Source organism: Lipotes vexillifer, unplaced genomic scaffold (assembly GCF_000442215.2).
Source record: "Lipotes vexillifer unplaced genomic scaffold, Lipotes_vexillifer_v1.1 scaffold231, whole genome shotgun sequence".
Lineage (NCBI taxonomy): Eukaryota > Metazoa > Chordata > Mammalia > Artiodactyla > Lipotidae > Lipotes > Lipotes vexillifer.
In genome coordinates this window covers 740,184-753,996 of record NW_006791822.1, presented here as the reverse complement: position 1 = coordinate 753,996, position 13,813 = coordinate 740,184, and the positions used below count along the sequence as shown (strand labels likewise).

The 13,813-nt window shown below is 34.1% G+C and overlaps 1 protein-coding gene across 1 annotated transcript in view; it reads right to left on the bottom strand.

Annotated features, from left to right (window-relative positions):
- Nucleotides 1-13,813, bottom strand: part of BBS7 (Bardet-Biedl syndrome 7) — a 46,258-nt gene that overhangs the window by 5,114 nt on the left and 27,331 nt on the right. Inside the window, 6 exon segments of the mRNA XM_007464838.1 lie at nucleotides 617-740; nucleotides 892-995; nucleotides 1,110-1,219; nucleotides 4,208-4,372; nucleotides 6,396-6,535; nucleotides 11,123-11,188. Of these exon segments, the coding sequence (XP_007464900.1) occupies nucleotides 617-740; nucleotides 892-995; nucleotides 1,110-1,219; nucleotides 4,208-4,372; nucleotides 6,396-6,535; nucleotides 11,123-11,188 (709 nt within the window).

Below are 13,813 nucleotides of genomic sequence, written 5' to 3'. Positions count from 1 at the left end.
CAGAACTAGAACAAAAAAGTTCACAATTTGTATGGAAACACAAAAGACCCCGAATAGCCAAAGCAGTCTTGAGAACGAAAAACGGAGCTGGATAGGGAGGGTGGGAGGGAGGGAGACAAAGAGGGAAGAGATATGGGAACATATGTATATGTATAACTGATTCACTCTGTTATAAAGCAGAAACTAACACACCATTGTAAAGCAATTATACCTCAATAAAGATGTTAAAATATATATATATATATATTAAATGCTGCATTTTGATATTTCAAAATAGCAATAAAAACTGAAAATTATTTGTGTGAAATATAACCTAAATTGTAATGCTTCATAGGTTACATTCATTTCACGCTGGGTTTCTTCATATATATAGATTAATTCATTGCATTAGACTTATTTCACTTCTTAATATTTATTTGTATTTCATCTAGTGAAAATATTAAACATTAAAACCAACTTGACAAAATAAATATAGTGGGCAGTACATGGGTTGTTACTGGTTCATGACTGCTGTAATCTTTGCCTATCTCCTTCCGCCCAGCTTCTCTCATGTGCTCCTTTGCAAACAGCCAGTAGAAAAGAAATATGACAAGGTATTCTAGAATAGTTCACTAACCATAGAGTCTTTCAAGATGTGCAGGTTGCTTTTTGTATTCTTCCTGTAGGTGATCTGCCTCTTCTAGGATACAGCGATATTCTGGTATCAGAAAGTTTGTGTTTCCCTCATGAACCTGCAATTCCTTATTTAAAATTAAAAACAGAAGCACTTAATGTTCAAAATTTAATCCAGTGTAACGTGGATTTAAAGTGGAAAACTTTAAGGTCTTTACAATTTTAGAAATCCCATCACAATAAAATAATGATCATGAGTCCCATGACACAAATACTTACTTTTAAAGCATCAATTAATTGCACTTTCTTAGCCAAAAGCAACTGGTACTCCAGCTTTGGGTGGATTAGCTTTAATGTGTGTTTGACTGATACTTCATTTATCTCTAGAAGAAGTTGAGTCAGGCACAATTAGATAAGTCACTTCGATCAGGAACATTCTTATAACAACCCCCCCCAAAACACAAAAAATGATTTTTTTTTTTTTTTTTTTTTTTTACCGTATAATATGTTGAGGTTAATTTTCCTTTTTGTAGCTTCTTTAGAGAGCACATCTTTTAGGATGGATATAGTAGAAATGTTGTCAGATTTAAAAACTCCTTCACCTTTTCTATAAAATTAATATTTTTAAAAGAACAGCTTTAGAAGGAAATACATCCAATAAATATGTCCAGTAAATACATATTTTGCGAATAGGACCTTGTGTTTAGACTTAATTTAATTTTAGATTTCTTTATATACACATCTCATTATTAATGTAAAACATATTTAAACATGTAACCTTTTACTGTTGTAGCAATTCAAGTTCGAAACATACTTGTAAAACTGAATAAAAGATGTTAGACACATGCCTCCAAAAGATACGACAATTTATATAAGTTCTTCATTTAAAACACCTTTTTTTCATTTTCACTAATAAAATTTCCAATAGCTAACACCTTATGTATATAAAATGCATTTAGAATTGCTTGCTTTCACATAAGATTTTTTTTATGTAATCACATAAATTACAGCATGACTATATGCTTCATCCTTAAAAGAAAGCTAATATCAAACCTAAGAGTAACATCTTCTGTTCTTCCATGCCCAGCATCCATTGCCACTTCTTATGTTCACGGGACCCTTATTTTTCTTTATGGAACCCCTCCTTCTCTCTCTCTCTTTCTCTCTCACCCTTTCAATCCATATAGTTTCATTGGCACTGGCCCCAACCCCATTTCTGGGACTTCAGGAGGAAGTTTTCAGCAGCATATTCCATACCCCTGAGCACAGTGGTTCACGACTCAACAATGATACTCAATCCTGGGACTTTTATTGGAACTAGTGGGAAAGAGAGGCTATGGTAGCTGAAAAGATATAAAGCTGGATGGAGCTGTTGGTGGCCACCATGGCACTACATAGGAAAGCCAGGAGAAGACAAAAACAGAGCTGAGCAATGGAAAGGGATAAAGTCTTGACAATATCAGTTAAGCCATTGATCCAGTTATGCTTGAGGCAGACTACTGCTAGTCTTTAAGTTATATGAGCTAATAAATTCCTTTTATTTGGTTAAGCCTGCTTACGTTTGGTTCCTTTTTATGATGACCAAAATTTTCCTAATTAATATATACCATCTTTTACATATTCAGTGTTGCCATTTTATTTGCTTTTATATTGACTGCTATAGGCAAATGCTAATTCTTTTTTTCTAGAAAGAGGAATAATACACACTTATTTTGATCCCAATTATGTGTTAGAAATCATGAGATTTTTTTCACTAGTCTTCAATTTTAATTAATAATATTTAACATTAAATACTTATACAGTACCTGGCACTGTGGAACGACTCACGTGGTTCATCTTCCTTTAAGTATCACAATTCAGTGAAGTAAGTGCTACTATTTCTATTCGTCAGAAAAGAAACTGAAACCCAGAAAGTTAAGTAATCTAGCTAAGAGCAAATAGCTGGTGAGTCACAGAGCCAGATTCAAACCTAAGTATGTCTGTCTCCAAAGTACACGCTTCTATACTTCTTCCATATATATGTATTTTATGGAACAAAAAAACATTTATTGAGTACCACTATGTTCAAAGCCATGTGTTGATACTTGGAGGATACATACAAAGTTAATTAAGAAATAAACTCTGCCCAGAGCTTACAATCTGATTTAGAGACAAGCTTACATAAAAATTATTATATACTTCAAAAAAATAACAATAAAAACCTAAGGCAGGTAAGAATAAAATGTTATGGGAACAGAGAATAGAATCAAGGAAGACTTAAAAAATGTAGCTATTGAGTTGGGCCTTGAAGAATGAGTAGAGTTTTGACTATTAAGGAAAGAATATTTAGACACAGAATGGTAAAAAGCAAAGGTATGCTATTATAAAAATATGCAGTATGCCAGGGGCCTGTCAAATTGTCTGCTATGATTAAAACGTGAGGTTTGCTGTGGTACTTCAAAACTGAAGTCATGATTCCAGGTTTACACAGGTAAGATCCCCTGGAGGGTACAGTGAAACACCCCCATAGAACTGATGCTAAAACCAATTAGATTTCTGGAGAGTTCTTGGTCCGAAAGGCTATATTCAGAGGTAAAATTATGTGTTCACTGTTGTTTCCAGAACCTAGCATGGTAAAGTCTCAGCTAGGAAGCAGAAAGTAGAATACCTCAGTAAACTGCTTAAAGCTCAGTAAGCTTTAAGAGACAGAGACAGAGAGAAGATAAGAAACCTCCTCCCCTCCAAACAAACAAGATAAAAAAACAAAAGATCAAACAAACAAAAACAACCTACAGATGTGACAGAATGAGAATGCAAAAACCTTGAAGAAGTATGAGGGTACAAGCTCAAAGCAGATGTAGAGAAACCAGCCTTACCCAACACATTCAGAAAAAGAACAAAGGAGAAGGAAATTTTAGCCTCTACTATATTCAGAAACAGAAATTAGGGGAGCCTATGGGAGATGAGTAGGGAGTGACAGTGAAGGGGGCAGGAGGGCAACTGGGAGCTTGAGAAGAGTGTCAAGGAATAATGACCTTCACCTCAATGTGGTCACTTCAAAAGCCTGAATGTTCTAAGCTCTCAAGTCCTTGAGCCATTTCCTATTTTTGCATAAAGAAATTCAATGGTAATTCTTCTTGTAATTCTTACTGGAATTAGGATAAATGTTCAAATCAATTTGGGAAGGACTTGCATGTTTACATTGTCTTCATATTGATAACTATAGAATATATTACTCCATTAAATCAAGTCTTTAATGTCAATAAAATTTTAAAGTTTTCTTCATGAAGTCCTATGTATTTCTAATAAAGAATATTCTTACAGATTTTATATGAACATTTTGTTATTGTTATCGCTGCTCTGAAAGAATCTTTTTAAACAATTTATTTTCTAACTGGTTATGGCTGAGAATTGGAAAGGTATTGCTCTTTCATATTCATCTTTAGTCAATCATGTTTTAAACTCATTAATTCCATTTGTTTTTCAAAGATTCTCTTAAACAGTATAGTTTTTCAATCATATTATTCGCAAATTATTACTGCCTTAAAACTTATGAAAATTTAGAAGTTCCATTTATGTAAAAAACACTTGTGAACCAGGAATAAGTTTTATTTACCTGTAGGTACTTTCAAGTTGTGTATCCAGGAAGGTGTTCTGAAAATAAAATGTCACACATTCTCCTGCTGGAGGTTTTTCAGGAACTTCAGGCAGGCAAAAAACCACCCAGGAGTGAAGTTCAGCAAAACTGAACTGGCCTGTCAAAGTCAGTGTATTCATGGGTCTGCAATTAAATAGCAGAGGTACACATATTTGTCTGGGAATACACAGAGGTATTATATGTACTCAAGACGTTAAAAAACAGAATTTTGCAACAGTAGTTACAAATAGAAAAGCAGCCATTTAATTTTTCTCAGATTAATCTTACCCATCAGATAAACATTTTGATTTCAAGAAAAAAAAAAAAGAATGCTTACCTATACCTGTACTTTTAATATTCAGTTAAGTGACATAAAGAGCTTGTTTTCATTATAACATGCCTTCACAAATACAATTCAGTTTACTCAGGTAAATTCCATTTTTTAAAAGTTCATCTAGTGTTTATATTATAGGAGCTACAAAACATAAGAATCTCCTAAAGGAAAAAATCAGCATAATGTGAAGGCAAAGAATTGGGCTTTTAAGTAAGATGGACACATGGGTTTGAAACACTAGCTGCATGCCACCTGGAAAGTTAGGGAATGATACCTTCTATTTTGCAGGGATACAGAATTAACTTTCTATCTGCAAATTACACATACACACAAAAGGTTGTAAAATAAATCAAATAAATTTAAAATAAATCAAATGGATAAAGAATTAAGAAAATGCAAGTTTATGGAATTAAAGGTACAGAAAGAATTTTAAGAGAATACAGAATAGAAAGGACTTTTGAGATTGCCACAGCAACTCTATTTGCAGATGAGAGAACTAAAGCCCAGAGCTTAAATTATTTTCCCAAAGTCATGTAGGAACAGATATAAGGCTATAATCTGAGTCTCCTGAGTCCCAGTTTGCTGTTCTTTCCAGAACACCACGCTATACCTCCTTTAACAACTCTGACTTTTAAGCAGGAAGACACCCTCAGAGAATCCATTCTCTTTAATGTTTTCCCAAAACCTTCCTTCGGAACTTTTTTCCTTACATCTCATTTAAATTACATATCTTTAAAATTACAAGCTGCAATAGAAAAAAACATAGGCTTTGGCCTCAAATCTTCACTCTGTTTCTCATATCAACAAGTTACTTACTTTTCCAAACATTACTACTTGTTTTGCCGTAAGACTTAAATGGTAACACCTAAGCACTAAGCACAATGCATGGCACAGGGCAAGTATTCACTAATTGTTCATTTCTTTCCCTTCTTCATTTAAGGCCATGGTCTCTCATTTTCAGAAAAGAAAGTGAAAAACTATAACCAGGAGGATGATTAAGTTGGAATGGAAGTTAGAAATAATAGGGACTATCACAACTAATTGCTCTACCAGTATTCCCTGAGGTGAAGTAGAAAGGAAATATAATGTTTGAGGCTAACACAATAAGGTCCTGTTTACAGAGAACTCAAATGCTAAACAGTATTTTCTCACAATAGATGTTTGAGACAGAGAACTATTACTCTACTGATTTCAGAATGGTAAATATACGAGAAAGATAGGAAAGTCCAGCTCAAATCAGCCTCTAAAAGAAGACAAAGATTCTTACGTCTATTAGAAATATTAATACAGGTATCCCCTGCTTTTTGAAAGTTCACTTTGTGCCACTTTGTTTTTACAAAAGGCCTACACGAGTGCCCATTTTCGGTAACCAGAGAAATCCAAAGAGAATTTTTGCTTTTACCAAAAAAAGGTGAAAAGCAAAAACAGCCTCAGCGTTTGTTCTGCAGCAGCTGTTACCGAAGCAGCAAGTACCCCAGCAGCACTGAGAGCGGCCCCGCCGAGTTCCTTCTCCAGGAACTACACTCATCAGGCCACATAGCTTTGAACTGTCTGTGAGCATCTGTGCTTTATCCCAATTTATTCTGAGCATCCATTATCAAGATGTGTCCTACAATAACTGCTTCTTCACTTTATGCTATTTTGGTTTATGAAAGGTTTCATAGGAACACTCTACTTTCAGATAGCGGGGGAAACCTGTACACAGCATTTAAATATTTATTTAATTTTTAAAAAGTACAACTAGCTACCAGAATTTACACTACTAAAATAAAAAGCAACTTTATCTGCATCATGTAATATCCTAAAAATAAACTTCTCCCTCCTTTGTCCTACCTGTCATGATCAATAAAGTGAGTTCTTTGATGGAGTGAAAGGGGTTTGATAAGGTACTGGCGGACCTGACATGTTTTGGGTTGAATTCTTGGAGTCACATATGCTTGAAGTGTGCCATACTGGCCTTCAATTGAGCGAATCTGAACACAAAAGAGGAAAGAAAATAAGAATAATCTAGCAACATAAAGGCTATCTTTAAAATGTTCAACACAAGCAAGCAGGTACTCAGACCTTAATCTCTTCTGTAATATGCTGAAGGAAATAAGGACATTCTATTAAACAAGAACTTTTTACCTCTACAGTAAAAGAAAATTTTAAAAGATTTTGGAAATCAAAAGCAAAATTAATCCATCTATGAAAGTCATCCCCACCACATATTTTTAGGTCTGTCATTCCAAAAGACAGATATTCTCACACACCACCCTATCACATCTAAAAGTGTAGGTGTATAATATATTGTATAAGATTCACGTAAAAACTGGCTAAAATTTAGACATTTTTGTTGAAGGGATAAGTGGGTCAATAACTAATACTTCATGTTCTCAGAAATAGGGGTATTATAGCATATGGCTATTGTTATAAAAACCTACTGACAGAAAAAAAAATGTTTCCAAGAACTTAATTCTTGACTTTCTATGAAAATAGAGAAGCATACGCACAATCTAATTATGACATATTTGGATTAGGAAATTCTTTTTAAGCTATTTTGAATATGGCTAGTTGGATATCCTGAGAATTTAAAACACTTACAGAAAACCCTAATTCATGAAATTGTGAAGACCTAATTTTAGGAGTTAGAAAGCAGTCAAGTTTCTCCCTCCTGTCCCTTTCAGCTCTTCTCTGTTCCAATTCTTGAAGTGGATTGTAGTACCTCTTGTATTACAAAGACAGCTTCTCTAATCTAACTGATACATCAGCTCATACTTTTCCTGGCATGTGAGGGGGGAAAAAAAATCAATGTTTTACCTAAATGGGAAACATAAAAAAAAGTTTAAAGCAAGATTTTTTGCAAATTTTATACTGAAAATATTGTTCTGAATGGGAATAGAGAAAAGATAAGGAAAAGAATAAAAATACAGAAGGAAAATAAAAAATCGATCTGATAAAACTATATTTTAGGATTTCTTTTTAAAGGGTAAGCTTACACTGGCACATAAATTTTTCCACAATAAGTTCACAATTAGTACAACACGAGGAATATAGCCAATATTTTATAATAACTGTAAATGCAGTATCAACTTTAAAAAAAGAATATAATTGTTCATAATATTAAGAAAAGTCATAATGCTTTCTCTGATTATATACTTCATATTCATTTTTTAAAAATCCACACAATGAAGAAAAATTAGGATTAACATATAAGTAATCTGAAATCCTACCACCCAGCGATGATCATTATTGCTATTTTGATAGTCAACCTTTCTTTCATACATCTCTCTATGCAGATGTACAAAAATAAATGCATAACTTCACATGGCTAAATTCTATTTATATCATAGACATCTTTGTTTTTATTTCTAATAACCAGATTTTTCCCTTATCTCTGTCTCTCCTAATACCATCACCTCCTTCCCACTCCCATCCCACCCATACCTTCCCCCTATTGTGTGACCTATCATATCAGAGAGATATGTTTCTTTTTATACATTTCTTCATATTATAGATAATATATATATACATATGTAGGACTTTTATCTGCATTTTGTGTTTTTCATGGAATTTGCTCCATGTTAACAGGAATTGACCAACTCATTCTTTATTGCAGCTCTGCAATATTCTATGAGATGGATAAACAGCTATTTATTCAAACATTAAATTACTGAATGTTCACTTTGGTTCAACTTTTCTGCCTCTACAATTAACAACGCTGCAGTTAATTATATACATATCTGTGTGTACAATACTGTGATTTTATTGCTATGAAATAGATTCCAACAAATGGGATTACAGCCTATTTTACCAAAGTAGCAATAAGAATTTTTATTTCCTTCAGCTATGATTGAGAGTGTCCTTTTCCTCATCCTGCCACCTGGTAATTCTGCTTTTTCAAAATTTTTGCCAATCTGTTAGACAAGCAGAAACTGATTTTTGTTATTTTGAGTTTCCCTAACTGATAATGAGGTAGAATATGTTCTTTTAATATTTGTTAGCTATTTTGATTCCCTCTTCTGTGAACTGCCTACCCACATTGGCCTATTTTCCTAATTGGGTAGTCCTTTTTTTTTTTAAGGAACAAGATTCTTTCTTTCTTTGGCTGCGTTGGGTCTTAGTTGCATGCGGGATGTTTCATTGCAGTGTGTGGGCTCAGAAGTTGTGGTGTGTGGGCTCTCTAGTTGTGGCATGTGGGCTCCAGAGTGCATGGGCTCAGTAGTTGTGGCACGCGGGCCCTCTAACTGTGGCACACAGGCTCAGTAGTTGCAGTGCACGACCCTAGTTGCCCCGTGGCATGTGGGATCTTAGTTCCCCAAACAGGGATTGAACCCATCTCCCCTGCACTGGAAGGTGGATTCTTAACTACTGGACCACCCTGGGTAGTCTTTTTAAACAACTTATAGGCAGTCTTCATATTCTGATATTTACCCATTATCTGGAAGACAGCTTCTTTTTGAAAATAACTAGGTACTTAATTCATCTGAATTTATCTTTTATAATATACGGCATAAGAATCCACTTAATATTCTTCCAGATGGATGCCAGTTGTACCAATAGCAATTTTTATTTTTTTAATTAATTAATTTATCTTTGGCTGCATTGGGTCTTAGTTGCTGTGGTTCTAACCACTGGGCCACCAGGGAAGTCCCACCAATAGCAATTTTTAAATAAAAATAGTAATTTAATAGAATTTTCCCTATCTAAAAACGCTGTGCATTAAATTCCCATAAATATGTGCTGGGCTATATTTCTAAACTTTATTTTGTTGTGTCACCTATTTATTTAGGTCTTGTAAATACCCCACATTATTATTATTATTATTTTTAAATAGGGGCAGAAAACATTTTTTTTTTTTAATTTTTATTTATTTATTTATTTATGGCTGTGTTGGGTCTTCATTTCTGTGCGAGGGCTTTCTCTAGTTGTGGCAAGTGGTGGCCACTCTTCATCGCGGTGCGCCGACCTCTCACTATCGCGGCCTCTCTTGTTGCGGAGCACAGGCTCCAGACACACAGGCTCAGTACTTGTGGCTCACGGGGCTAGTTGCTCTGTGGCATGTGGGATCTTCCCAGACCAGGGCTCGAACCCGTGTCCCCTGCATTGGCAGGCAGATCCTCAACCACTGCGCCACCAGGGAAGCCCCCCACATTATTTTTATTATAGTAGTTTTATAGTACATTTTACCATAGGGCAAAATAAGTTCCACCTTTTCTCCTTTTTCATAGTTTTGTTTTGTTGGCTCTTTTCAGGCATTTACTCTTTCCTCTGAACTTTAAAGTTATTTTTAAAAAAGAACATAGGTTTTTAATATTTTTAGGCCTACTTCCTAATTTATTGGCACAATCTAGCTCAGTGAATGTAATCTAAATGTTTAATTAGGTTACATAAATATGCTGAAGTATATTCCTTTAGAACTTATACCAGTTTTCAATTTTTCTTTCAAAATACATGAAAGGGGACTTATACAGATGAAAATAAATTGTTTAGAAAAAAATTACATTTTAACTGGAACTTCCTTAACCAGATATGAAAAAGTTATTGTGCAATAGCATCTCTCTTGAAAAAAGCATACTCTGAGTTTCAGAACATCAGGAAAAAGTTATAGTGCTTAATTTTTGGATCATAAACACATCAAAAATAAAATTTTTTTTAAATTTCACACTAAAAATTAAATAACTAAAATAAACTTGTATGCTACAATCAGTATTTAATTATAAAAGTGATTATGTTAGTAAATTGCAAAAGGAAACTTCAAAGATTTTCCCTGGAATAGTTGGTAATGACATCACTGGAATGCAATCAGAAAAATCCAGATAATAGGAAAATATAGGGCAAATGCTCAGATACTTCAATAACCAAATTACCTTATTTGGACCATGATTGGATCAAACAAACTAAAAAGAACACTACACTAAACATTTGATAATACTAATGAATTATTATTATTTTTCTTAGGTGTGATAACAGTATTGTGGTTATGTTTTTAAAAAGAGTTCTTATTGTTTAAATGGAGATATGTATATGCATAACAGATTCACTTTGCTGTACACCTGAAACTAACACAACATTGTAAATCAACTATATCCCAATAAAAATTTTTTAAAAAATACAAATTTTACATAATCACTTAGAAAAAAAGAGTTCTTATCTTTTAAACATATGTATTGAAATATTTACTAATAAAATTATAAAGCATCTTGTATTTGCTTCAAAATAATTTGGAATGGAGAGTGACAGCATAAACAGGATTGTCGTGAGTTGATCATCGCTGAAACTGGAATCATTACTTTTATGTATGCTTGAAACTTTCCATAATAGAAAATTAGAAAAAATATTTCCAGTTAGAGGAAATTTAGGATTGGTAATTTTAGAGAACGTGACTAGTTGAGTGCTAACAGAAAAGAGAGTGGTTTGGGCTGAATCAAAACCTAATAGGTCATTCAAAAGACATTATTCCAAAATGCTCATTTCAGGGAGAAATTTAATGCAAAGAAATGATATCATATGTTGCAAGATTTACCAAGGAAAAAAGAAAGTTCACACTTTCAAGTAAAGGTAATCTCAAACAGTTTTACCTTGAGTTCCAGCCTTGTGGTATTTGCCTGGCACCGATAAGTGGCGAGAAGAAAGTTGTCATTTGACTAGGAAGAATTCAAAGTTGAGGAAAAGGATGAATCTATGTATTTAACAATAACAACACCACCAACAGTAATAATAATATTTATTTTTACTGAGCACCTATCATTTGGGTGGCGCCATGCTATGAGCTTTACGCTTATTCCTACAAACAACCCTATGTGGTAAGTTTTAACAGATGAAGAAATTGAGGCCTGAAGGTTAGGTAAATTTCCTAAATGCCAGTAAGTAATAACACTGATATCCAAATTCATATCTTTAAGACTCTAAAGCTCAATGCTCTTTCCATATTAAATCTCTCCAATAACACTTTAAAATATTAATTGTTCTCCCAAAAATTTAACTGGCAGTGCAAACTCCTAATGTTTGTATTATAAAGGTAAAAACATCAATGTTCAGTGTTGAATGTATTTGATTTTCACACATACTTATAGACAACTGAGAAATATCTCATCTATGCATTCCCAGCAAATAGCATAGTGTCAAGTAGACTGTAGGCATTCAACACGTTTGTTGAACAAAATTGGAGAGGTTACTTCAAGTATGATAACTTCTTAAAATTGAATAATAAACTACTAAAAACAGAAGAGTATATCTGTGTGCATGAATTGCAAAATCAGACAAAGCAACATGAACTATTTGATATGAAATTTTCAGGCACTGCTATTTCCCTATTTTTAATAAATACTGAAGAAATAAAAAGAATGCTAATGTTAAAAAGAAAATTCAAATGTTTTAATTTCAAATCATTTAAACTCAGCAAACACAGAGGATCAGTCAACTTAAAAATAGATATACTTTTGTGTAATTAAAAACAAATGTTATATATTTAAGTATTTATGGATAAAATTATATATTAATTAAAGGGGATAAAATGTCTGGAATTTGGTTTGGGATGGGGGGGGAGAGGGTAAAGAGCATAAAACAAGACTGGCCATATGTTAAAGTTGGTGATGAGTACATGGAGGTTATTATAGTATTCTTTCTCCTTCTGTATATACTTGAAATCTCCATAAGATTTGTTTTTTTAAGCCATCATTCTAGAAAATAGGTTTTAAATTAGTATGAAATACTCATTTCAAAGAATCCTGCAGTGATATAAATAGGTTAATCTTTCACCGTAACTTAGGAATTAAAGATCTGAAGTTCATACTAACTTGATTTTTTAAATGATCATAAAAATGTAGGTCTTAATCTTTTATGTTTTATTCTCAAACAGGGATGACAAAGCACATATGATAAATAATACAACTGCTATAAAATCTCTTATCAAAAAAAAAAGCTTTACTCTGAAATTATTTTGAAAATTATTCCCTAATATAACTATCAACTTTGTTCTTTATCTACTCTTGTTATCCTTCCCTTTTTAATGCCAACTCCAGTCACCACTTCGTGCTCTGGCTTGCCTTCTCCAATGCAGCTTCTCCAGACCTTCTCTGAACCCTAACTTCTCTTCAGGAGCCACACCTAAGCTCTGAGACTGCTAGTCAGCCAGTACCATGCAGAAAGAAGTGATACAGTAAGCGCATCCAAAAGCTCTGATATGGTCTCATCCCAGGTACTCTGCACACAGTAAGTGTTCAATAAATGTCTGTTGAATGAAGGTTAAGCAAGAGTCAACAAGAAAAAGTGAGGAAAGACAGGCAGATGGAACAGATCATGTTTAAATGTAGGAATGTGTGAAGCTGTACAGCATTTTCAAGAAATTTTAAGAACTTCAGTTTGGCAGAAATCATGTGCATGGGAGGGAAGGTAGCAGCTGGTGAGAGATTAAGTTGGAGATGTAATCAAGAGCTGAATTACGGAAAGTTTTTTATGCTACAGTGAGGAATCTTGACTTACATGCAGCTCAGGAAATAAGGAATCTTTAAAAGGTTTTGAGAAAAGGAATGACACGGGGATGTTTGTCTTTTAGGAAGGCCTCTCTGGTGGCAGTGCACAGCATAGCCTGGAGGTGACAGGCAATACTGGAGGCACAGAAACCGGCAGACGAGGAGTTCAAGCAAAAGCATTATGAAGGCCTGGAAGGTTAACAGAAGTGCAAATGAAGCAGAGTAGACGCAGAAGAGCAAGGAGGTGGATATGACAGAAATTAGTGACTACAGCAGCACCCCCCTTATCTGTGGTTTCGCTTTTCAGGGTTTCAGTTACCCACAGTCAACTGTGGTCTGAAAATATTAAATAGAAAATTCCAGAAATAAGCAATTCATAAGTTTTAAATTGCACACCGTTCTGAGTAGTGTGATGAGAACTTGTGACATCCCACTCCATCCTGTCTGGGACATGAATCATCCCTTTGTCCAGCATATTCATGCTGTATATGCTACCCGCCCGTTAGTCACTTAGGAACCATCTCAGTTATCACATAGAACAACCTTCATGGTATTGCAGTGCTTGTGTCAAATAACCCATGTTTTACTTAATAACAGCTCCAAAGTGCAAAAATAGTGATGCTGAAAGAAACATCGTATCATACAGGGGTTCCGTACTATTAGTGACTTCAGGCATCCACTGGGGGTCTTGGAATGTATCTCCAGCAGATAAAGGGGGAACTACTGTAACTGGATTTAACAGATCAGAGAGAGGAAGGAATTTAGGACAACACTCCAGTTTCTGGATTTTCTGAGGAT